The 24,981-nt window shown below is 40.0% G+C and overlaps 1 protein-coding gene across 1 annotated transcript in view; it reads left to right on the top strand.

Annotated features, from left to right (window-relative positions):
• The first annotated feature begins 13,773 nt into the window (after positions 1-13,773).
• Positions 13,774-24,981, top strand: part of COL25A1 (collagen type XXV alpha 1 chain) — a 502,347-nt gene continuing 491,139 nt past the window's right edge. The window contains exons 1-2 of the mRNA XM_070433581.1: positions 13,774-14,354; positions 15,502-15,571. Of these exons, the coding sequence (XP_070289682.1) occupies positions 14,058-14,354; positions 15,502-15,571 (367 nt within the window). The 5' untranslated portion in view covers positions 13,774-14,057. The remainder of the gene's footprint in view (positions 14,355-15,501; positions 15,572-24,981) is intronic.

The following is a 24,981-nucleotide window of genomic DNA, read 5'->3' as shown; positions in this document are numbered from 1 at the left end:
TTTTTTTTTTTCATTTTTCTTTTTCTCCATCACCTGATTTTGCCCTTTCAGCTACTACATTTTTATTTTTAACTAGTATTATTACCGCTACCATTTTACCAGTTTTTAAAGTGTCATCTTATCTTGTCTTTATTTTATTTTGGGACTAATGTTCTCCATTCTATTTTCATCGTTCCTTTAGCAACATTTTTCTCTACCTCAATTTGCCTCTGTGCTAAACAATCTTCCCCACTTTTTCCCTTTTGCTGTCCTGTTTCTCTTACCCTACTCCAGCTTTAGATCTTCCCTATTCTTTTTACCCTCTGTCAAAATTTAACCCTGCTTAAATATCCTACATCCAATCCCCTGTTCTAAACCCTTACACACCTTTCCCTTATCTTCCTTCACTATCCATTTTTTTTTCCTCTCTCTCTTCTTCTTCTTTTCTCTCTCTATTGTTTTATCGTTGTTTGCCTGATTGACGAGTATATTGTTTTTCTTTTTTTTTCTTTTTTCTTCTTCTTTTTTTGATTGTTTGTAAGGTTAGACTGCTTATTCTTTTTGTTTTCCTGCCCCTCCCTCTCCCCGCCCCCCCCCCCCCCCCCCGGTTATTTCTGCGCTTCTCTGTCCCCTTGCGTCGCTTGATATTATTGGTTGTTTGTAGTTTGTATTCATCTCCAGGAATCTGTTGCTGCAATTTGTTGGTATTAGTGGCGGTCCTATAGGAGTTTCCTCCTCACATAAATAGTCTCTCCCCCTTTTACACTTCACTCTCTTTTCTCTCTTCTTTTTTTTTTTTTTTTTTTTTTTTCTTTTTTTTCCTCCTCTTTTTCCCCTCCCTTTTCCAATCTCATTTTTGCACTCCTTTTTTTCTTTCTTGCTTTTTTCTCTTCTATCTTTTTCTCTTCTTTCCCCCTTACCTCCCAACTCTCTTAGCTCGGGTGGCCACCTTTATTTGGGGTTAGTAATATCGTAAATACAATAGTGTTCAGTGCCTGGTACGTTGTGCCTTGTTGTGTTGTATTTTGTGCCTCTAAATCAACGCAACAGATTCAAGCAACAGCGGCCTCCTGATCACCACACGCTCTGCCTGGGGAACAGTTGCTGCGTCTGAAGCCACCCTCCACCAGCCAGAAGAGCCACCACAACTGTGAACAGCACCCATCAGAGGCTCTGCTATCAACAGAGGAGCCGCTGCTACCACAACCGCCCAAGGAGCAACCACAGACCGAGGAGCCACTGCCACCCAGGGAGCAGCCACTGCCACCCAGGGTCCAGCCACTGAACGATTCAACAACAAGTAATGTCAGTGAGATCAAACATGGGTAGACAAAGAAACCCCCAAAGGAAAGAAAAGGAGGACTCGCCAGAAAAGCAGCTAAGTGAGACAGAGATATGCAACATGACGGAAAAAGAATTCAGAATAAGGTTCCTAGAGTACATGCACCGGATGTTCAAGAAGCAAGAAGAAACAGATGAAAAACTCAACTACGTATGCAAGAAGCTAGAAGAAACAGATGAAAAAATCAACAACTTAAGTAAGTCCCAAGAAGAAATGAAGAGCGACATAGCTGCAATAAAAAACACCATTGAAAGTATCAACAGTAGACTGGGAGAAGCGGAGGACCGAATCAGTGAATTAGAAGACAAGGAAGCAAAACACACTCAAACTGTACTGCAAATGGAGAAAAAAATTAAAAGACAGGAGGAGAGCCTAAGGGAACTTTGGGACAACATGAAACGAAGCAACATACGAATAATAGGGGTGCCAGAACAACAGAAAGATGAACATGGATTAGAAAACCTATTCGAAGAAATAATATCAGAAAACTTCCCTGAGGTGGGGAAGAAAAAAGTCACACAAGCCCAGAGAGTCCCAAACAAGGTGAACCCGAAAAGACCCACACCAAGACACATCATAATTACCATGGCAAATGTTCAGGATAAAGAGAGAATCTTACAGGCTGCAAGAGAGAGGCGGAAAGTAACATACAAGGGATCTCCCATTCGATTATCAAATGATTTCTCAACAGAAACACATCAGGCCAGAAAAGAATGGACGGAAATCTACAAAGTGATGCAAAGCAAAGGACTGAATCCAAGAATACTCTATCCAGCAAGGCTATCATTCAAAATTGAAGGGGAAATAAGAAGCTTCACAGACAAAAAAGGGCTAAGGGAGTTTATCACCACCAAGCCAGCCATGCAAGAAATGCTAAAGGGACTGGTGTAAAAGAAGAAATATCAAGCTCAGAAAGAAATCAGCCACACACACACACAAAAAAAGAAATGGCTACAAACAAGTACCTTTCAATAATAACTTTAAATGTAAATGGACTAAATGCTCCAAATAAAAGACATCGAGTGGCTGAATGGATAAAAAAACATGACCCATACATCTGCTGTCTACAAGAGACCCACCTCATTGGAAAGGACTCACACAGACTGAAAGTGAAGGGATGGAAAAATATCTTTCACGCAAATGGAAAGGAAAAGAAAGCTGGGGTAGCAATACTTATATCTGACAAAATACATCTCAAAGTGAAGGCCATAACCAGAGATAAGGAAGGCCACTTCATAATACTAAAGGGATCAATACAACAAGAAGATATAACCCTGGTAAACATATATGCACCCAATGCAGGAGCACCCACATACATAAGAAAACTTCTGGAAGATATCAGGGGAGATATCGACAATAACACAATCATAGTAGGGGACTTTAATACACCACTGACATCACTGGATAAATCCGCTAGACAAACAATCAGCAAAGAAACAGCAATCCTAAATGACTCACTAGATCAGATGGACTTAATTGACATCTTCAGAACTCTACACCCCACAGCTGCGGAATATACATTCCTCTCAGGTGCTCATGGGACATATTCAAAAATAGACCACATATTGGGTCACAAGCAAAGTCTCCACAAATTCAAGAAGATTGAGATCATAAAAAGCATCTTCTCAGACCACGATGGCATAATGTTAGAAATAAACTACAAAAAAAACAACCCAAAATACTCAAACACTTGGAAGCTGAATAGCATGTTATTAAATATTGATTGGGTTACCGATGACATCAAAGAAGAAATTAAAAACATCCTGGACACTAATGACAATGAAAACACAACAATCCAAAACCTCTGGGACACAATGAAAGCAGTCCTGAGAGGAAAGTTTATAGCTCTACAGGCCTATCTCAAAAAACAAGAAAAAATGGTAGTTAATCATCTAACTCTACAACTCAAAGAATTAGAAAGAGAGCAACAAGAAAACCCCAGAGTGAGCAGAAGGAAGGAGATAATAAAGATTAGAGCAGAAATCAATGACATAGAGACCAAAAAAACAATACAGAAAATCAATGAAACCAAGAGCTGGTTCTTTGAAAGGATAAACAAGATTGACAAACCCCTCGCCAGGCTCACCAAGAAGCAAAGAGAAAGGTCCCAAATAAACCAAATCAGAAATGATAGAGGCGAAATAACAACAGACCCCACAGAAATACAAATGATTGTTAAACAATACTACGGGCAACTCTACTCCAACAAATTAGACAACCTGGAGGAAATGGACAAATTCCTAGAAAAATACAACATTCCAAAACTCAATCAGGAAGAATCTAAAAACCTCAATAGGCCAATAACTATGGAAGAAATTGAAGCAGTCATCAGAAAGCTTCCAGCAAACAAAAGCCCAGGGCCAGACGGCTTCACAGGGGAGTACTACCAAACATTCAAGGAAGAACTAAAACCTACCCTCCTCAGACTACTACAAAAAATTCAAGAGGAAGGAACACTTCCAAGCTCATTCTATGAAGCCAGCATCACCCTAATACCAAAACCAGGTAAAGACATCACAATGAAAGAGAATTACAGGCCAATATCCCTCATGAACATAGATGCCAAAATCCTCAACAAAATCTTAGCAAATCGGATCCAGCAGTACATCAGAAGGATCATACACCATGACCAAGTAGGATTTATCCCAGAGATGCAAGGATGGTACAACATCCGTAAATCAATAAATGTGATACATCACATAAACAAATTGAAAGAAAAAAACCACATGGTCATATCAATTGATGCAGAAAAAGCATTCGACAAAATCCAACACCCATTTTTGATAAAAACTCTCAGAAAGGTGGGAATAGAAGGATCATACCTCAACATAATAAAAGCCATATATGACAAGCCCACAGCCAACATCATACTCAATGGACAAAAACTAACACCATTTCCCCTAAGAACAGGAACAAGACAGGGATGCCCACTCTCACCACTCCTGTTCAACATAGTACTGGAAGTATTAGCCATTGCAATTAGGCAAGAAGAAGAAATAAAAGGCATCCAAATTGGAAAAGAGGAAGTAAAACTGTCCTTATTTGCAGATGACATGATATTATACATACAAAACCCTAGAGACTCCATCAAAAAGCTACTAGACTTAATACATGAATTTGGCAATGTAGCAGGATACAAAATTAACCCCAAGAAATCTGAGGCATTTCTATACACCAATAGTGAACTTTCAGAAAGAGAGATTAGAAAAACAATCCCATTTACCATCGCACCAAAAAAATTAAGATACCTAGGAATAAACTTAACTAAAGAGGTTAAAGACCTCTACTCAGAAAACTACAGGACGTTGAAAAAAGAGATAGAGGAAGACATAAACAGATGGAAGAACATACCATGTTCTTGGATTGGTAGAATCAACATCATTAAAATGTCCATACTACCCAAAGCAATCTATACATTCAACGCACTTCCCATTAAAATACCAATGGCCTTCTTCAAAGATCTAGAACGAACTCTCCAAAAATTCATCTGGAATAAAAAAAGACCCCGAATAGCTGCAGCGATCCTGAGAAAGAACAAAGTAGGTGGGATCTCAATGCCAGATATCAAACTGTATTACAAAGCCACTGTTCTCAAAACTGCCTGGTACTGGCACAAGAACAGACATATAGACCAGTGGAATAGAATAGAGAGTCCAGAAATTAGCCCGAACCAATATGCTCAATTAATTTTTGACAAAGGAGGCATGAACATACAATGGAGCCAAGATAGTCTCTTCAATAAATGGTGTTGGGAAAATTGGATAGATATATGCAAGAAAATGAAACTAGACCACCAACTTACACCATACACAAGAATAAACTCAAAATGGATAAAGGACTTAAATGTACGACAGGAAACCATAAAAAGTCTAGAAGAATACAAAGGCAACAAAATCTCAGACTTATGCCAAAACAATTTCTTCACTGATACAGCTCCTAGGGCAGTTGAAACTAAAGAGAAACTGAACAAATGGGACTACATCAAAATAAAAAGCTTCTGCACAGCAAAAGAAACCATCAACAAAACAACAAGAAAACCCACCTCTTGGGAAAACATATTTGCCAACGTCATATCTGATAAGGGCTTAATCTCCAAAATTTATAGGGAACTCATACAACTTAACAAAAAGAAGATAAACAATCCAATCAAAAAATGGGCAAAGGATCTAAATAGACACCTTTCAAAAGAGGACATTCAGAAAGCCAAGAGGCATATGAAAACATGCTCAAAGTCACTAATCATCCGAGAGATGCAAATCAAAACAACAATGAGGTACCATCTCACACCTGTCAGAATGGCCATCATCAACAAATCAACAAACGACAAGTGCTGGAGAGGATGTGGAGAAAAAGGAACACTTGTGCACTGCTGGTGGGAATGCAGACTGGTGCAGCCACTATGGAAGGCAGTATGGAGGTTCCTCAAAAAATTGGAAATGGAACTCCCATTTGACCCTGTGATCCCACTACTAGGAATATATCCCAAGAAACCAGAAACACCAATCAGAAAGGATATATGTAACCAGATGTTCATAGCAGCACAATTCACCATAGCTAAGATCTGGAAACAGCCTAAGTGCCCATCAGTAGATGAATGGATTAGAAAACTGTGGTACATCTACACGATGGAATACTATGCTGCTGTTAAAAAGAAGGAACTCCTACCATTTGCAACATCATGGATGGAACTGGAGAGCATAATGCTAAGTGAAACAAGCCAGTCAATGAAGGAAAAATACCACATGATCTCACTCATTCATGGATAATAAAGACCATTACAAACTTTTGAACAATAATAGATACAGAGGCAGAGCTGCCTCAAACTGATTGTCAAACTGCAGTGGGAAGGCCAGAGAGAGTTGGGGGGCAGGAGGGAGGGGAGTAAGAGATCAACCGAAGGACTTGTATGCATGCATATAAGCATAACTAATGGACATAAGACACTGGGGGGTAAGGGAAGGTAGGGGTTTGTCAAGGGCGGGGGGGGGGAAAAAGGACACTTATGTAATACCCTTTGTAATACTTTAAGCGAAAAAATAAATAAAAAAAATAAATAAAAAAAAAAAAAAAAAAAAAAAAAAAGAAAAACCTTACAATTAATTATTAAAAAAAAAAAAAAAAAAAAAACATCAATTGTCATCTGGAGAGGATGGGAATTTTCAATCTCAACAATTCCTGGCTTCTTTTTGTTTATGTCATTCCTTTAGCTCATCTATCTCCTTTTACACTTTACTGCACAATAAGAAAGAATCTGTTGGCACCATCAGGGCTTTGAATGGAATCTTCTTGGCTAAGTCACACAGATCATTAAATACCCTTTTCTACTTTCCAATGTCTGCCACTACATAGTGAGAATCTATTTTCTTATAGTTTCCAGTGATGTTTTCCTCACTTTCCTTTAAGGCCTCATCTGAAGTCTCCTATAAGGCCATTTGGCATCTACTAACAGAGCTTTCTAGGCTCTCAGACTTTCACTGTTATTCTCTTCAAACTCCTTCCACAAAGGGCTTGCATATGTTCAGTTCTCCAGATAGTGCCAAACAGTTTTCCAAAGTGCTTGTGCAAATTTACATTCCAACCAGCAGTGTGTGAGTTCCAGTTCTCCACATTTAACACATTTGTTATTGTCCCTCTCTTTCATTTCTCTACTCTTATAGGTGAGTAGTGCTATAATGTGGTGGTTTCAATGCACATTTTATTTATTTATGGGTTGAACACCATTTAAAAATGTTTTCTGGCTACTTTTAGTTTTCCTTTTGTCAAAGGGCTTATTCAAGCATTTGTTCACTTTTCTATTGGGTTGTGATTTTTTCTCATTGATTTAAGAGCATTCTTATATATTCTAAATAACAAGCCTTTTTCAGTCCTATAGATTTCAGTTATCTTTTCCCATTCTGTGGCTTATCTTTTCACTCATTTTAAGATGTTTGTCCTTTTTTCATAAATGGAAGTTCTTAATTTAATATATTCATCTTACTAAATTACTTCTTCTATGGCTAGTGCTTTATATGTCCTAATTTAAAAGCCCTGCCTTACTCTAAGGCCATGAAGATATTCTCTTCTCAATGCTTTATAATATTACCTTTTATATTTAGGTTTATAAATCATCCTTTTTAAAAAATATATTTTATTGATTTTTTACAGAGAGGAAGGGAGAGGAATAGAGAGTTAGAAACACCGATGAGAGAGAAATATCGATCAGCTGCCTCCTGCACACCCCCCACGGGGAATGTGCCCGCAAGCAAGGTATATGCCCTTGACCAGAATCGAACCTGGGACCCTTGAGTCCGCAGGCCGACGCTCTATCCACTGAGCCAAACCGGTTAGGGCTAAATCATCCTTTTTTGATTTTTGTTTATTCTATGAAGAAAGGTTTCAATTTTCTTTTTTTCTGTGTGGATACACAATTATCCCAGCATGATCTATTGAAAGGTCATCTTTTCCTCATGGCTCTTGGGTGTCATTTCTTCCCCACTTGAATGCCTATGTGTGGGTTTGTTTCTAGTCCCTTTATTCAATTTCTTTGGTGTACATATTCATAGAAGCTTCATTTATATAGCAAAAAACCAAACAAACTGAAAACAATTCAAATGTCCACCAATAAGTGAATACATAAAGAAACTGGTATACAATGGACTATTACTCTGCAATAAAAATAAAAAGTAGTGTTAATACAACAATATGGATAAATCTCAAAAATATTATTTTTGAGCAAAGAAAGCCAGACACATAAAAATAATGCCATAGGCTTCTATCTAGATGAAATTCTAAAACAAGAAAAACTAATCTAAAGTGACATAAAACCCATCAATGATTGCTTGGGGCAGGGAAATCCTCAAATCACCTAATAGCTGAAAAGTCGCCCTGACACTATTCTCTTCTTATAAATTGAGACAGGACTATAATCATGTTTAGGATATACAGGTGCCCCATTAGGTAAGAACACACATTTTCTTAACCTTCAGTGTCTATGGATCAGTAGACTGACACTTGTAAAGTGATGATAATAATAGCACCAGTAAAAGCAAAAATTTATATTGCACTTAATATCTACCAGGCATTATAATGTTTTACACATATCATTCCATGTATTTACCATGAAAGACTTTGTGGGTAAGTATCATTATCTTTGTTTTATAGATGAAAAAACGGAGGCGCAGAAAAGTTATCTAATTTACCCAAAGTCACACAGCTATTAAATGGCAGAGCTGAATGATTAATCTTGGCAGTCCGGCCTGGGAGTCTGTACTTGTAACCATGAGCTGAATCAATGCTACAAACATGCACTGTCTACATAGCATTACAGCAAAAGGTTGATTTGGTAAGTCCAATGAAAAGTAGTTGCTTGTTAGAAATGAGCAATATAATTGGCAAGTTTTGGGGGAAATCTAAGTGGGGTTATGATCTTGTTATTTAAGATTTGAGAAAAATTCACATTCTCCCCCCAAATAAAATAAAACAACAAACAAACATAAAACTGACTCTGCAGAGAGGAATGGGAGTTGGAGGGCTTGTATTATCCAGATTATGGGATTCAGAGAATTGCAAGCCTCCTCCTTAACCGGGCTCTTTAAATGGGACCAGGTCCTTGACCTGTCTGAAAGAGAATTTCTCAGTCTGTCACTAAGAGCCAAATCCTTCTCTTCTTCTCCTAAAGATATTTGTAATTTGTTTGTGGTATATTGAAATTTGTCTGGCTGTGGGAGAACTGCATCTTTAAAGTTCATTTCATTGCCTATTTCATTCTATTTGGGAAACTTTGTCTTCTTAAAAGATGTTTCTCTGAGAGAGCACATTTTCATCTGAAGTTTATGAATTAGCATGCCCAATACAGCACACAATTTATTCTATTATTTTCTTAATAAGGTACTTAGTGGACCCGGCAGCTGGTTGTGGGTGTACCAAGATAGCTACAAAGCCCCTCAGACACTTGTTTCTATTTGACACCTTTGCTGGTGAATATTGGTTAAAATTGTGGTTTTAGGGAACTAGCCTCAAAAATTGATAGTACTAAAAGCTATTTTCTAACCAAACTGAAATACTTTTCTGTCATGTAATTAATATCTAGAAACAGGAAAACGCAATTATTCCAGTTACTTATTTTGGTCAGAGAATCTTTCTAAATACACATATGACACTAATATGTTAAATATGTGTTACTTCACCTCTATGCTATATATCTTCTATCAATCAGCCTCTTAGAGACATATAGGAGTGAATTGTGCCTTAAAAAATTAACATTTCTATCTACTTAAAATTTTTTTAATTGATTTTTTGAGAGAGGAAGGGAGAGGAAGAAATATCAGTTGGCTGCCTCCTGCATGCCCCCTGCTGGGTACCAAGCCCCAAACCCAGGTATGTGCCCTGACTAGGAATCAAACTGGCAACCTTCAGTGCACTGGACGACACCCAACCGAGCAACACCGGCCAGGGCAACACTTTTACCTACTTAAAAAGTTCTTTTCTTCTACCTTCATTTTTTGCTTTATCTTGTTTTTCTCCCAGGCACCTTCTTTCTCAGTTTAACTTCTTGCCACATCTCTCTGTCAGAAGTCTTTCTTTATTTTCCTTTTTTTGGACCCTGGAGATTGGTAACAGTAGTGCTAGCAGTAGTGCTGAGTCCCAGCTCAGGATCCTAGCTGGGCTAGCATTGGTTGGGAGGAGAGATGAGAGTGGCTATACAGCTTGACTAGTTTATTGTTTTTGAGTTGCACCAATGGGAGACGTCAAAGAAATAGAATATATTTTACTCGGTTTAATATGTCTCTGTAGAGGGCATCCTAATTTTACATGACATGGGAGAAGGCATATCTCTCCAATTCTTTCCCAATGGGCATGCCAGTAAAACAGGAATGCGTAAACATTTGAAAGACAGGGATTGTTATGACAGGACCTGCTGCAGTTATAGGGCATTATGGCCGGTACAATGCAGCTTACGATGCTGTCGCAGATGAAAACTGATTTCTTGTGACTCTGATTTTATTAGTTTCCCATTGCTGTTGTAACAAATTACTGAAAACCCAGTGACTTAAACAATACACACTTATTAATTATAGTTCTGATGATCAGAAGTCCTAAAATTCCACACATTCTCTGTACTTGATGCAGAGAATCTACTGGCTTTTGAAATCTCTGGGTATTGTGCCAACCAAACATACAAATCAAAGTTAATCCTCTGGATAAAGATCCTGAATCCACAGAATTCCAACTCTATCTCTCCACTAAGCTCTCACAGAGAGCTTGCAAGAGTTGTTAACATACTTGCTCACGGCCAATTTCCATCAAGCATAATATGAAAACACTGCATTATCAAATTTAATGTGTGGCTTACTGTCACTATCAGCACAGAAAAAGGCCTTTTTACTGATATTTCTTAATTTTTAAATGTATTTTTATTGATTTCAGAGAGGAAGAGAGAGATAGAAACATCAATGATGAGAGAGAATCCTTGATTGGCCATCTCCTGCACGCCCCCTACTGGGGATGGAGTCTGAAATCGGGCATGTACATTGACCGGAATTGAACCCGGGACCCTTTAGTCGTAGGCCCACACTCTATCTCCACTGAGCCAAACTGGCTAGGGCTGTACTGATATTTTATTTTTTATTTTTAAAAAAATATATTTTATTGATTTTTTACAGAGAGGAAGGGAGAGAGATAGAGAGTTAGAAACACCGATCAGCTGCCTCCTGCACATCTCCTACTGGGGATGTGCCCGCAACCCAGGTACATGCCCTTGACCGGAATCGAACCTGGGACCTTTCATTCCGCAGGCCTACACTCTATCCACTGAGCCAAACCGGTTTCGGCTCTACTGATATTTTAAAAGAGAGTTGTCTTGCCTTGCTCTTAAAGTTCTTCATTCTCTTTCTCTCCATACTTTGATTAGAGAAAGTGGTATGGGGAGTATGACGGAAAAGATGAACAATGAGGAAGGAGGAATGACAGACATCAGGTGGTAACTTGAAAGATACACAATTCCACCCTAGGGACAATAGGACATATTGAAGAATTTAGGTAGATGAGGGCTAGGGAGAAGTCCAGGGTTATTACTGGGTATTTTGGCTTGGTACAGAGTGGTGGGAAACAGAAGAGCAGGTTTTGGAGGTAAGTTGCAGGCTAGTAAGTTGGAATTGCTTATGGGATATCAAAGTGGAGGAGGTAGACAGGCAAACTGGCTATGTGGATCTTAGGCTCAGGAGAGATTTGGGCTTGCATTATGGATTTATGAGTCATCCGTGTAAGGATGGTAACTGAGAGCACTACTGAAGATAGTATACAGAGTTAAAAGAGATGATGGCATAAGATAGAGACCCGAGGAGCACCAACATTTAGCGGACAGGCAGAGGAAAAGCCTGCAAAGGAGACTGAGGAATGGTTAGAGAGGTCATTGGTAAATCAGAAAGAGGTGACATATTAAAGAATTTGTACCCATTCCTTGGGTGCTACTTTTGAAAACATGTTTAACTCACAATTCAATGTGACTTGAAAATTGTTTTCTCATATATAAAACGGGGCCAATAATTCCTTACTTGCATCAGAGGGTTATGAGGTTCAAGTGAAAAATGTATTTGAAAATATTTGTAAAGTGTTATACCAGTGGTCTATCAATGTGCATCAAAATCATTGCAAAGACAAAGATTATTGTGTTTCTGATTTCATAATAGCAGTAGTTTTAGATTCAGTAGATATGGGGTGGGGCCTCAGAATTTGAATTTTCCGTAATTTCTCAAATGATGCTGATATTGCTGGTCTTGGGACCACCCTTTGAGAACTACTGTGTGAAACAAATGTAAGGAATTATGCTTTTGATTTTATAGCAAAATTCACTGAGTTGTCCTCCACTGTTGTGTCTGTTTCAACCCCTAATCTTTTTTTTTATTCCGGTATCTTCCATCAACAGCTGTTATTGAAACATCTTTGCCCCGCTTTGTACCTAGTACCTAGCAATATATGTTTATGTACGTGAAAGGTCAGCTTAGTGCAGTATTTTGTTGATTATTTACTGGTACATAGCTTGATTAAGGATAGGAGAAATTTTTGGTATTTCTTGTGATTAGTAGCAGATAAGGAGAAACTTGTTGGACTAAGAGGTGGGATTTATTCCCCCCCCCACCCCCCCCAGTTAATTAGATGCAGAATGCTACTTGTTACCTACTTCCAAAAATCCCATTAGAGAACTTGTAATTTGATCCAGAGGGAGCAGCAGGAGAGTCAGGTAAAGGGAAAAATTGACCTCATTCTTCAGTCTTTCCTAAATCCTGAGAAATGTGCACCTCAACGCTGCCTTTTCCAATCCCACAAAACACGGAATCAGGAAAACGCATTAGCACCCTAGTACAGACTAGGAACACAGAGCGGGGAGGCGACTCGGCTCGGTCAAGACAGAAGGAAACTGGGGGAGGGGAAAGAAAACTTCCCTAGGTGGGAGTCTGCAGCGACCGCGGGAGGAGAAGGGGAGTGGGGCAGTGCACCTCGGGCGTCAGCCAGACACTCCGCCTCCGGGCATGTGGGAAACTGAGGGAGGAGGGAGAAAGGCTGCCCAGAGCGAGATCCCAGGAGCTTCTGCCACTGCTCTCGAGTGAAGATATGGGGAGCTAGAGCTTTCTGCGCCACTTCTCCCCGCCTGGAGGCCATTTCTCCAGATTTCACTGCGATAAGGAGGGAGCGCTGGGCAGGGTCAGTGTAAGCCAGAGTTGCCGCCTGGCCCGCAGCAGACCCCGCTCTGGCCCTAGCCGAGGCGGGGGGATGGCCCTCGGGACGCTGAAGTTACTCCGTGGAGGGGGAGGGGTCATCAAGCTCCTCTCCAATCACTGCGGCCGCTCCACAATTTGCATATCTTATGCAAATGACCTCCGGCTCAGCTCCCCCGCCCCTTGGGCGCTGTGGGGACAGCGCGGGCCGGACGAAGGTGAATACGTGGGGATAATGTGGCGGCCTCGCTGGGTCTAGGCGGCGGGGCGGCGGACGGAGGCTGAGCCGGGAGGAGGCGGGGGAGGAGGCGGGGGCGGGGGCGGGGGCGGGACGTCGGCGCCGGGCGCGCGCGCACTCACCATCACTCACACCCGAGCATCCCGAAGGGTATTTAAGGCTTGCACGCGCGAGGCTGCGGAGATCCTGGGGGCAGCCGCGACTTCGGCCTCGCCGCTCGCTCTTGCTCCTTATTCCGTTTCCTCTCGCCGCTGCCCCTCGGTACCCTCTTGGCGCTGCGCTCCCGCCGCCGCGCTCAGCCGTTTTTGCCCGGCACCGAGTCCAGGTGGGAGGCAGTTGGCGTGCGGAAAAACACCGGCTAGGACTAGGCAGACCTAAGGCGAACTAGCAGACGCAACAGGTCCGCGCTGCGGGGCGAGGGGAGCGGCGGCCACCGCAGCCGTCTCCCACGGTCCCCGGCCCCGGGGCGGCCGCTCGCGGGGACCTCCGAAGTGCCCGTCCTCAGGGGGGTGTCAGCAGGACTATCCGAGTGGGCTCCTTTCTGGTTTTTGCCTTGTGGCCACCAGTCCATAGACGGAGGGTGCTCTTCACCCCCAGGTAGGAGAGGAGAAGAAGGCGGAGGACGGTCCAGGACTGCTGGTCTCGGCACCGGGGAGAGCGGTGGGTCCATCTCCGCGCGCCCCTCTCCCACTCCGCCAACTAGTTGTACAGCCCACCGGACTGAACTTTGGAGGAATCGTCCTTTTTCTTTCCCTTTACGATTATTGGAAGTGGGAGAGGGTGGGAGGCAGCGGACCCCGCCACGATGCTGCCGAAGAAGCCTGCAGGAAAAGGAGGGGCCGGAGAGCCGGGCTCCGAGGACCCGAGCTCCGCCTGGCAGTCTTGTGCCCGCACCGTGCCCCCAGGCGCGGTCCTGGCGGCCCTCCTGTCAGTGGTGGCTCTGATGTCTTGTCTGTACCTGGGCGTGAAAACCAACGACCTCCAGGCTAGGATCGCCGCTCTCGAATCCGCCAAAGGGGACCCTTCCATCCGTCCGCTTCCCGATTGCCTGGACCAGCTCAAAGCAGTGGTGCAAGAGAAAGTGGAGCGACTTCTGGCTCAGGTGTGAAAAGCTGGGGTATTTTGCACGTGCATAACATCTCGCACAGGCGTGATTCTGTGTATACGACCAGCCTACCCTTGTTGTCCGCATACTTGGTGTGGCTGTGTGCACATATGCTAGGCGTCCATCCATGGTGGCATATGTTTGTACTGTATATGCACATCCTTTGATACCACCCTCTCTATGTGTCTCATCTTCCCTCACTCTTCTGGATATTTGCATGTTAAATCTATATGGAGCTCTAAAAGCGGGAAGGGTGACCAGAATGGCAGGGTGGCATTTTAGCGTCTCTTAGTTTTCCAAAGTCTCATATGAATCTTGACCGATTTTGTGGAGAATATTCCTTGCAGAATAACGTCTGTTCTGTTCTGTTATGTTCTTCAAGAGGGTTAGGACCAGAGGTGCTATTAATATCCAAATGGTAATCACTCATGAAAGTAAAATAACCCTGAATATGATTTAGAATCACTTATTTCATACATTGAATGGTCTCCTATTAAATGTTTAAAAAGAAAAAAATAGTAGCTTAATTTTTTTGGTAAAAGATGCAGTGCCAGAAGTGTTTATGAATGCAGAGCCATTGGACTTGAGAGTTTAAAGTAATCTACAATATGTATCAAAATCAGGGGCAGCTTTAGACTGGAGTTAGGAGGTTTTCTGGAACTTGCTCTTCCAACAGAGAGGCTGTTTGGCAGTAGTTGCACTGCAACATGATAAGCAGTTGACCTCCATGCATAAAGTATTGGCTGTTTTAAAACACATAACTTACCTAGAACTGCAACATGTTAATGCCAGGTTTTTGCATTGGCTACATATGTATGAGCTGAGGGAGTGGGTGTTGGTAGTTGAATAATGGAGAAAGATGTTATACAAGTCCAGCAGTCTTTTTTAAAAAAAATTAATTTATTATTATTTTTTTCTATTTTTTTTCAGCAGTCTTGATATCATGTCAATGATCATTTTCTTTTTTTTTAGGGCTTGGGTACTGTTAACCTTTTGACTGAGTCCAAAGTACATATGTAAACTTTAGTTATGCAGGCTATCAAATGCTGGTGAATCAAGCATATGGACAGAGAATCCCTAAAGAACCCATTTCTCTCCAATGCTACTGATGACTCTTAATACCTCTTCTTTCCACCCCCTGCAGAAATCCTATGAACATATGGCTAAAATAAGAATCGCAAGAGAAGCACCTTCAGAATGCAACTGCCCAGCAGGTAAAATGGAACTTATTTAACAAGGTTGACTCCATAGCAGAGCATTTTAAAACAAAAGTCCTGTGTCTGTCAAGTCTACCTGTAATAATAGTAAAGAAAGAATGCAGACCCAACTCACTTTAATAAAATCAACATGTCTCAGTCAAAAGAATGGCAAATAAAGCCCCAAATATTATTTTAAGCAGCATACCAAGGTCTGTTATGGGAGAACAAAAGAGAGAGAGATAATCACCATGGAAAATATGGCAGATGATGTACAAATATGAAATTCTTAGATTCACAGATTGAAAAATATTGTTCAATTTTATTCAATTTTAATGCCTACTGTGAAAAGGACTGCAGAACACGTTAGATTCTGAATTCCCTGGTGGCAAATGGATTAGCACAGGTTTCCATTTGCTTCTTTTAACATATGATTATGTTAGTAAAGGACCTTAACTTCCTCTCCTGCTTTTATTCTTTTCTATCAAAAAGGGTTCTGCATTCTTTAGGTAAAGGAAATTTGTTCTTTACCTTGAGCTTCCCTTTGCTAACTACTGCATTCTCAATGACATCTCAGAAAAGGCTCTTATATTTTTACCATTTTTTTCTCTTCAGCTTTAGGGAATTATATTAATGACAACATATTAGTAGAAGGATAGAGAAGAGATATTAATGAATGAAATCTCTAGGTAATCATTAAATCTTGCTCAGTAGACCTCTGAGGTTCAGGAGTCAGTTATCTGTAGACCTAACAATTTAGAAGCCCTTGGAGTATGTCTATTGGAAAACATCTAGTGGATTCAACTGATAAAAGCCATGAAAAACTGCCATCAGTCGAGATATTTATTTCAGATAAATCTTGTTAATGCATTTATGAACATGTACTTTCTTTTACCACCTCTTATGGAAAAGTGAGTCTCTTACATTTTCTGTAATGTCCAGGCATAAGATGCTTAGATACTTATACATGGAAAGCTTACTTCCTATATTTTTCATATTCTGAGTTTTTTTTCTCATGATAACTTGTTTTTCCTCACCATAACACAGCTAAATCAGGCACCATATTTAGAAATTTTAAATGTCAACTCCCAGTTGTACAGCATACAAGTTTTATTATTTATGTTCTGCTACTTTGCTGACCATAATGGAATTGTAGTTTTGGTAAATGAAGCCCTTTCAATTGAGAAGACATATACATTAGGTAACAGGGAAACATTCATGTTTGTTTTGACATTGTAGGTTTCATTCTTGCTTGTTTTAAATTGGAAAAGACCTCAGAAGTCAGAAAGTCAAGGAAAACACTTTTGTAGTGCAGGAATTAACTCACAAAACCTCATCAGCTTGGAGGGATTACTTAAATTCTCAAATCAGTTGGTATAGGACTTTACTGGTCATATACACTTAGAGCCCAGCATTTTTTTCTATTCAGTACTCTTGTTAGCTGCATGATAAACAACTAGTGTTTAATTAATAGGATTCGTAGTGAACTGGGTAAAAAGTAGAGAAGTGACACCCACAGCACTGAGTTCTATTACTTGTGAACTTAACTAGTTTATTATGTTTGATATAAACAAGCTGTTGAGGTCTAATTTGTAATCTAGAAGAAATATATTTAGGGTTTACCTTACATTATCTTGGAATATCATTTTGAACCGTTTTTCTCCTTAACATATTAACTGAATAATAAACAGTGATTTCACCATAATAACAAATAAATAATAAATGGTGATTTCCTTGGCTGTTTTGTTGGCCCTCAGTAATGGCTGCTTTACTTCTTTGCACCACTAGAGCTCCACATTACATCAGTTTTCACCAGGTTGTTTGAGAGGTAAATATTTCAAGGTGCACATTTCACTACACAGAATCAAACAGGTTTCTTGTTGACGGATCACTATTATAGAAACACTTTAAGCTTGTGGAATAATTAGATATCATCAAAATAAAGGCATTATGTTGAAAGTAGTATTCTGGGGTAAAACTAGTGATTTTAAGTTATGGTCAGTGATTATTGTTTTAGGGAATGAATGGGGTAAAACTAGTGATTTTAAGGTATGGTCAGTGATTATTGTTTTAGGGAATGAATGGGTTGGCCAAGAGGAAAAGGAAGGAGATACCGCACTTCCCACCTGGTTTGGCTCTAACCCTGGTTTGCAGTGACTAAGAGTTGTCACCCAGACATCTGTTTGTAGGGCAGAGTGAGACAAGTCTGTGACCTCAGCTCGCTCAGTTCCTGTGGACAGATGCCCACCCCTTGAAGTTGACACTCTTGTTGACAATTTCAGTCACAGAGCCAATGACTGATAGCAAAGGATTAATGCTGTGTTGTTTGTGTTCACTTTAATTGCTTTTGATAGAACTCAGACCCAGGGAGGTTTATCCAGGTAGGCAACAAGGAAATCATAGAATTTATAGAGGTTTTTAAAATAGATATTTTTAAGCACAGGAAGAAGCATGTATGGGAGAGGGATGAGATAGAATATTACTGAGTAATTTCTAATTATAACAGTAGGGGAATCACTCTCATTTAATCTTCACAACGACCCCAATGATATTGGTGATTTCATTGTATAGATTAGGAAACTTGGACTCAGAAGGTGACTAATTTACCATAGTAAAGGCAATGTCAGGATTCATGGCCACATCTGATAGAATCAAAAGCTCAGAGTCGAGTGAGGGATGGAGAATGAGTATAGGCTTTGGAGCTGAACAGTTTTGGATTAAAATCCTAGGTCTCCTATTAAATAACTGTGTGACGTTGGTCAAACTAATGAATTTTATTTTCCAGTTTCCTCATCTGCAAAAAAGTAACTAATACTAATACCTTCCTTGTAGGATAATAATTTAAACAGTCTGGCATATTGGTGTTTGGCTATTCAATACATAGTAACAATTACTATTCTTTATACAGTGGGGCCTTGACTTATGAGTGTCCCAACTAACGAGTTTTTTGAGATACCAGCTGTCTCTCGGCTGATTTTTTGCATTGAGTTGATGGTAATTTGAGTTAACTAGCTCCTTAATGAGCTCGGTCTCGGAACGAATTAAACTCGTAAGTCAAGGCCCCACTGTACTGTATTATATGCTATTTAATTTTCATTTGGTCCATAGGGACACATGATAGAGGTGGGAAAACCAAGGTCTGGAGATATGTAACTTGCTGAAAACCCAATGGTAAATGACAGGTTTTGGAGTAGAACATTATGCTTAATTAAACACATATATCTATAGGTTATTTATGCAGATAATCAGTCAAACAACTTAGTGTTGCAGTGCTACACCAAGATATTTATATTAGTCTACTAAATTATTTTTTTAACAAAATTACAGGAAAAACTTTTGACCTTGTAGGTAAACCAGGATTGAAGTAGATAAAACCTGGCCTTAAAAAAGTATGGGGATATTTTAAAATGTCTTTACAGTTTTGATACTAGGTGTTTACAAAAAGAAATACTTTAACTTTCTGACTCATTTTCACACTGTGATATTTTAAAATTATTTAAATTTTTAATTATTAAAGTATAATTTATAATAATTACCAATTTTAAGTGTATAATTTAAATATTTAAAAAATAATTTTATGGAGTTGTCTAATCATCACCACAATCCAATTTTAGATCACCTTTGTCACCTCTGAAAATTCTCATTTACTTTTATATATATACTAGAGGCCCAATGCACAAAATTTGTGCACTAGGGGGGAGGGGGGACGGTCCCTGAGCCTGGTCTGTGCTCTCTCACAATCCGAGACCCTTTGGGGGATGTTTGCCTGCCAGCTTAGGCCCGATTACCCCAGGAATGGGGCCTAACCTGGCAGTCAGACATCCCTCTCACAGTCCAGGGCTCTCGCAGTTTGGGACCCCTCACTCCTTACGGCCCACCTGCAGTGGAGGCAGGACAGGCTCCCGCCACTGATGCTGTGCTTACCAGCCATGAGCCCAGCTTCTGGCTGAGCAGCACTCCCCCTGTGGGAGAGCCGCTCAGCCAGAGGCCAAGCTTGCTGTTCCTTAGCGCTGCCTCAGAGGCAGGAAAGGCTCCTGCCACTGCTTCTGGCTGAGCAGTGCTCCCCCTGTGGGAGTGCACTGACCACCAAGGGGCAGCTCCTGCATTGAACATCTGCCCCCTGGTGGTCAGTGCACGTCATAGCGATCGGTCATTCTGCCATTCAGTCAATTTGCATATTGTTGAGATTATTACAGATGTCCCTCTTTTTCTCCCCCCAGAGCTCCCCTCCTCCCAGTTCCCATCCCACCCCAGGCCCTCGCCACCCCATTGTCTGTGTCCATAGGTAATGCATACATGCATATAAGATCCCATTTACTTTTTAAAAAAAAATATATTTTATTGATTTTTTACAGAGAGGAAGGGAGAGGGATAGAGAGTTAGAAACATTGATGAGAGAGAAACATCGATCAGCTGCCTCCTGCACACCCCCTACTGGGGATGTGCCCACAACCAAGGTACATGCCCTTGACTGGAATCGAACCTGGGACCCTTCAGTCCGCAGGCCGACGCTCTATCCATTGAGCCAAATCAGTTAGGGCTCCCATTTACGTTTTACATGTGTTCAGAAGCTCTATTTTTAAAATATCTGCATTAAAGAAACCCCAAAATAAAATTTAAGAAACCATATACATTGGAGCTCTGTTTAGCAGAATATTTGATTCAGCAGTAGCGGAACCATGGAAATTTGGCTTGGCCTTTGTAAAACTTGACCCTCATCTTTGAGAATAAATTGTTGTTTTTTTTTTGCTCTGCCTGTAGAATTCCATTTTGGGTTCTGTTCTTGCAGTCCTATATAAGGTATGTATAAAGCAGGCATATTTATGGGAGGGTTTCTATGATAAGGAACACAGGGAGCTAGGCAGCCAACCAAATGATGTTTAGAGCACAAAGGTTTCTGTGCCTTACTCATCAGTAGTGTTGCCTGCCCAGGGTATTAGGTATAAGAGCCTCTGTGGTGTAATGGACTGAGAATGTGAATGGGCAATCAAGAATACAGAATTCTAATCCTGGCTTTGTCATTAACATGTTATACAATCGGGGGCAAGTATTTTTAAGAATGACTTTTACAGACTTAGTTTTTATATCCTCTCAGTATGAGTGTTGGACTGGAATGGTTTCGAAAGGCATTTGTTAATTCTCCAAGCATAAAGAGCCTTCTGTGTGCCACATATCATGCTAGAGACTTGGAATATGCTGCCGAATGGGCAGACTTGGAATCTGCCCTCATGGAGCTTACATTTCAATGAGGATGACAGACATTTATTTAAAGTAGACATGAATTTGCAGGTGTGACAGGTGCAACCAAGAAAAAGAACAGTGTGTTTGGAGCATGTGACCAAAATTTCTCCCATGTTGTAAATATTAAGGATTTTTTAAAATTTTCTCTTTGGAAAAACCCCGAGAAGTTTACAGTAGGAGAAAAATCATAACATGAGAAATCTGGCTTCTGATTAGAGATAAAGCTGTGGCAATGAATAAAAAGATGATTGGCATAGCCTTTCCTGACTTTTGGCTTTCTAAGAATTTATGGTGAGATGAAGGTGCACAGACACTTGGTTGATCTACACTGATACCCAACTGAAACAAAAAAGTGACTTTAACATATAAAGGGTAGTGATAGATAAGATGGTAATTTATTCTTCTACATTTCTTCTGGAAACAGTGAGATTTGGGTTGAATAAGAGTCAAAACTTTCTGCCCTGTGGGTACTGCATAGGACCTGGCCCTTTGACATTCACTAAAAAATGATGAAACGTAACACAGCTGGTCATCTTCTCGGAGAGTTTAGCTAGAGATAAAAAAGATATACCACATAACTTCTGAGGTCCCTACCCACCCTCCAAGCCTATGAAAATGATAACATACGAAATAAGAATATATGTAGGCAATTAAAGTCGCTCTGCTTTATAAATGTGAGTGATACATTTGGTGGCTGGCTTTGTGGCATCTTCTCAATTTGGGTGGAAATAAATGTTAACTGTAGCTTTAAGATTGTGCACCCTTTTCCATCGTATTACCTTGCTAACATAAATTACTCTTATAAAATTTGTATTTCCTACTAACATGGTTTTTCACCATGCTGTACATTTTTCCTAACCAGCTGCACACTGGGTGGGAAGAGTGTATCTAGTCAGGGCATAGTAATTTGTAGATTTTTCAGTTATGTGAGGTAAAGAAAGTCAGAACTAGTTTTCAGAAAGATAGCAAATTAAAGTACTAAAAATGTTATTTAAATGAGAATAGTAGCCAATCCCCTCCTCTTGTAAGCCCAGACAATCCAGTGTGACATCAAAGTGCCTCAAAGCGTTCATGTTATTTTCATCCTTATAAGCACAACAGTTTGGGTGTAACACTTAGTTGGTCCAGTAGTGACAGCTGGCAGAACGCCCTGTCACCCACAGGACCAGGGACAAATTGACTCTTGAAGCAGTGTTCTTGTTTCCTAGCTTCTCTTCTGTTTCTCTTGTCTAAAAATTATTAAGAAGTAAGCTCTTCAAATGTTCTTTTTCTCTTTCTTACCTTAGTAATTCTGTTTTTCCATGAGCTAGAATTTATTTAAGAGGAGGGCATAAGTTCTGCATAGGGGTTAATTCTTCCTAGCTCATTGGAAGAATGTATAGGTACAAGTAGCCTCTCCGGCCCATTGTGCTTCCGATTGGCTTGGAACTGCAAAATCGACTGTGGTATTTGAAAAAACAGTATTTGAATGTCAAATATAGGTCTAGGAACGGAGGAGGAGGGCATCCTTTTATCAACAAGATTAGGTAAATGGCGGGCGTAAGGGGAAAACATGCCAGAACCAGGACTGTTTTACAGTCCAGGGGGGCATTTCCTGTTGCAGGGGAACCGTACTAGACATTCATCAAAATAACATCAATCTGTAATATCGTGTGTGGAAACCATCCAAAGCCCATTATGAAAAAGTGTTTTTGTTCCATTCTTTCACTTGATAAACATTTACTTGGTGGTTTGTTGGAAGCTGAGAATTGAAAACCATGGATGAGTCAGCCTAGATTGCCGGCTGTAGCCACTGTGGGACTGCTGAACACAGAAGCTGCCCCCCCCCCCCCCCTCCCTGGTTTGCCAACAGGGAGCAGTTCCATGCCGTGGTTTAATGCTCCATGATACTTAACACCTTTTTTCTTCTTTCTAATTTGTGTTAGAAATGACTGTGGCATACCCACATGCTGAATCCGTAGACATGTTTAGGTAACTGTTTCATTGGGATGTGTTCAGCAATAGTGCAATTAAAAATATTTTAAAATTGACTTTTCAAAAGGAGGAAATGCCCAAGAGTGGGAAGCAGAAATGGAAATCACTAGCAAATTAAAATTGAGCACTTTTCATTGGCATCCTATATTCCTTCCAACGACTATTCTGCACGTCATTTAAATAATAGGATTCCCTGAAGACATGCCATCAGGTGGCAGGCACCTTCCCTTTGTGACCACAAGGAGGAGGAACTGAGCTGCATAGTGGGACTTTGTTCTTCCAGTTCCTTACCAATTAAAGTCCTAGCTATCTTCTGTTTCTTGACTTCTCTTTGCAATGGAAATGATTTGTAGAGATAACAAGTAATTTCTTCCATCTACACTTGAAGACTAGACTGTCCTATCTACCAGTTTTAAGATATTTAAAACAATGTAGTAATTTTTACATTTGTATTAGTCAAAAAGTTTAGTTATTTAGTTCAGAGATATGAACTTGAAAATAGTAGTCCCACAGCTAGAATTAATGAACTAAATATAATTGAATTTCCCAGTTGAGATTTTGTGCTTACGTTTTATAATTTCTCAGAATCAAGAATCATTTGTAGTCACTATCATGCTTTTGACATGATTTCATCTGGAGACCCCATTTCAACCTCTGTTACCACACAATATGATAGTTGAAATATGTTCTTTATTTTTCTCATTGTGTTCTTTAGTCTGATTGTGTAGTCTGATTTGCCAGGAATTGCCTTATTAATTTGGATATTAATAATTCAGATTTTAGGAGCTTTGGGCTTCTGGATTATGTACACAAAGTTTTTAGTCTTATGTTTGAAATGTGGTCAGCACATATTTAAATACAATTTTCACATTTAGGCTAAGTGACTGAGTAAATTATATGAATTGTAGCCCATTCTAGTTTATGCATTATGGGAACATTGAGAGTAAGTCCATGTTTAACTAGAAGTAGCCTGGTCCCGACAGGGTAGAGCCTATCTTTCCTTTCTTTACCAAAGAGTTCACATACAGGAGAGTAAAAGCAGGAGGAAAAATCACCCATACCCCCTAATCTCTTGGAATCAAATATCTTTACCATCATACTTGGCAAGCCTGGCATTTTAGAGTTCCTCTTTTAATGTAAATCTGGACAATGGTCTGAGAGTCAGAGGAATTCTCCATTATAGCTCTGCCTCCAGCAGTTTCTTTTGTTCTAGTAGCAGACAGTGGGAGAGAAAAATATCATAGGAGTTTCTCCTTCAATTCTATTTACAGACAAAAATAATTGGTATTCTTATTTTTGATCCTTAAGACACTAGAATTAAATTTGCCTGGAAAATTGACACAATTCTTCCCCCAATATTCCTATATCTTAGGTCAATTCTGGAAGTTTTGAAAGGTAAGGTATTTTTATTGCCTTCTAGGAATTATGAAACTCCAATTTGTGTCTCAGGGGCTCCAGAACCCAGTCAGCATTTTTTAGATGTACACGATACGATCATAAGATAAAACATTTTCACAAACCACATACAAAACCCAATCTCTTTTTTTGTATTTTATTTTTTTTAAAAAAATATTTTTATTATTACATGTGCAAAACCCAATCTTTTGACTGAAAGTAATGCTAGAAATACTGGCAAATTTTAGGGCTTTGCCAGCAAACTTTGGAATGCTACAAATTCTTTTTTTAAATTTTATTTTACTGAAAGAATTAGCTCCAAGTCAGAGCTGACAAAGTTTGAATGGAAATAAGCTGCAGAAATAATTGCCTTTCTGAGGATGGTTATCCACCTGGTTGGGGGTCAAGTGAGTTAAGTGGGTCAAAGATCAGGTGACTCTGGTGGGCAGATCCTGATGCTAACTGCTAAGTGTTCTCATGGTTTAATTGCATTCCGCTTCCTGAGGGAGTGCGTTGGGAGTCCAGTCTACCAATCTCATTTATGTGCTCCATGGCCTGGTTTCTGGTTTATATCTGTGCATCTCTAGGGTTTAGTACAGTTCTCTAGAAGGTTCTCTATAAAAGTTCATAATGATCATAATGAGGATCTGTCAACTTGACTTGGTTGAGGACTTTTATTGTGGTTTACCTCTTTGCACACACCAATATTCTTATCCCCGTGCCTTTTTAACATGTTCTCTGAGCACTTTGTGAGCCAAAACATATTGAAATTAATATAAATCTTAGAGACCAAGTAGTTCAGGCATTTTTCAACATTT

The sequence above is a fragment of the Myotis yumanensis genome, unplaced genomic scaffold (genome assembly GCF_028538775.1).
Source record: "Myotis yumanensis isolate MYYU_CA2020_CCGP unplaced genomic scaffold, mMyoYum1.0.hap1 SCAF_1, whole genome shotgun sequence".
NCBI lineage: Eukaryota > Metazoa > Chordata > Mammalia > Chiroptera > Vespertilionidae > Myotis > Myotis yumanensis.
Note: the sequence above shows the minus strand (reverse complement) of the source record. Positions and strands in the feature narration are given on the sequence as shown.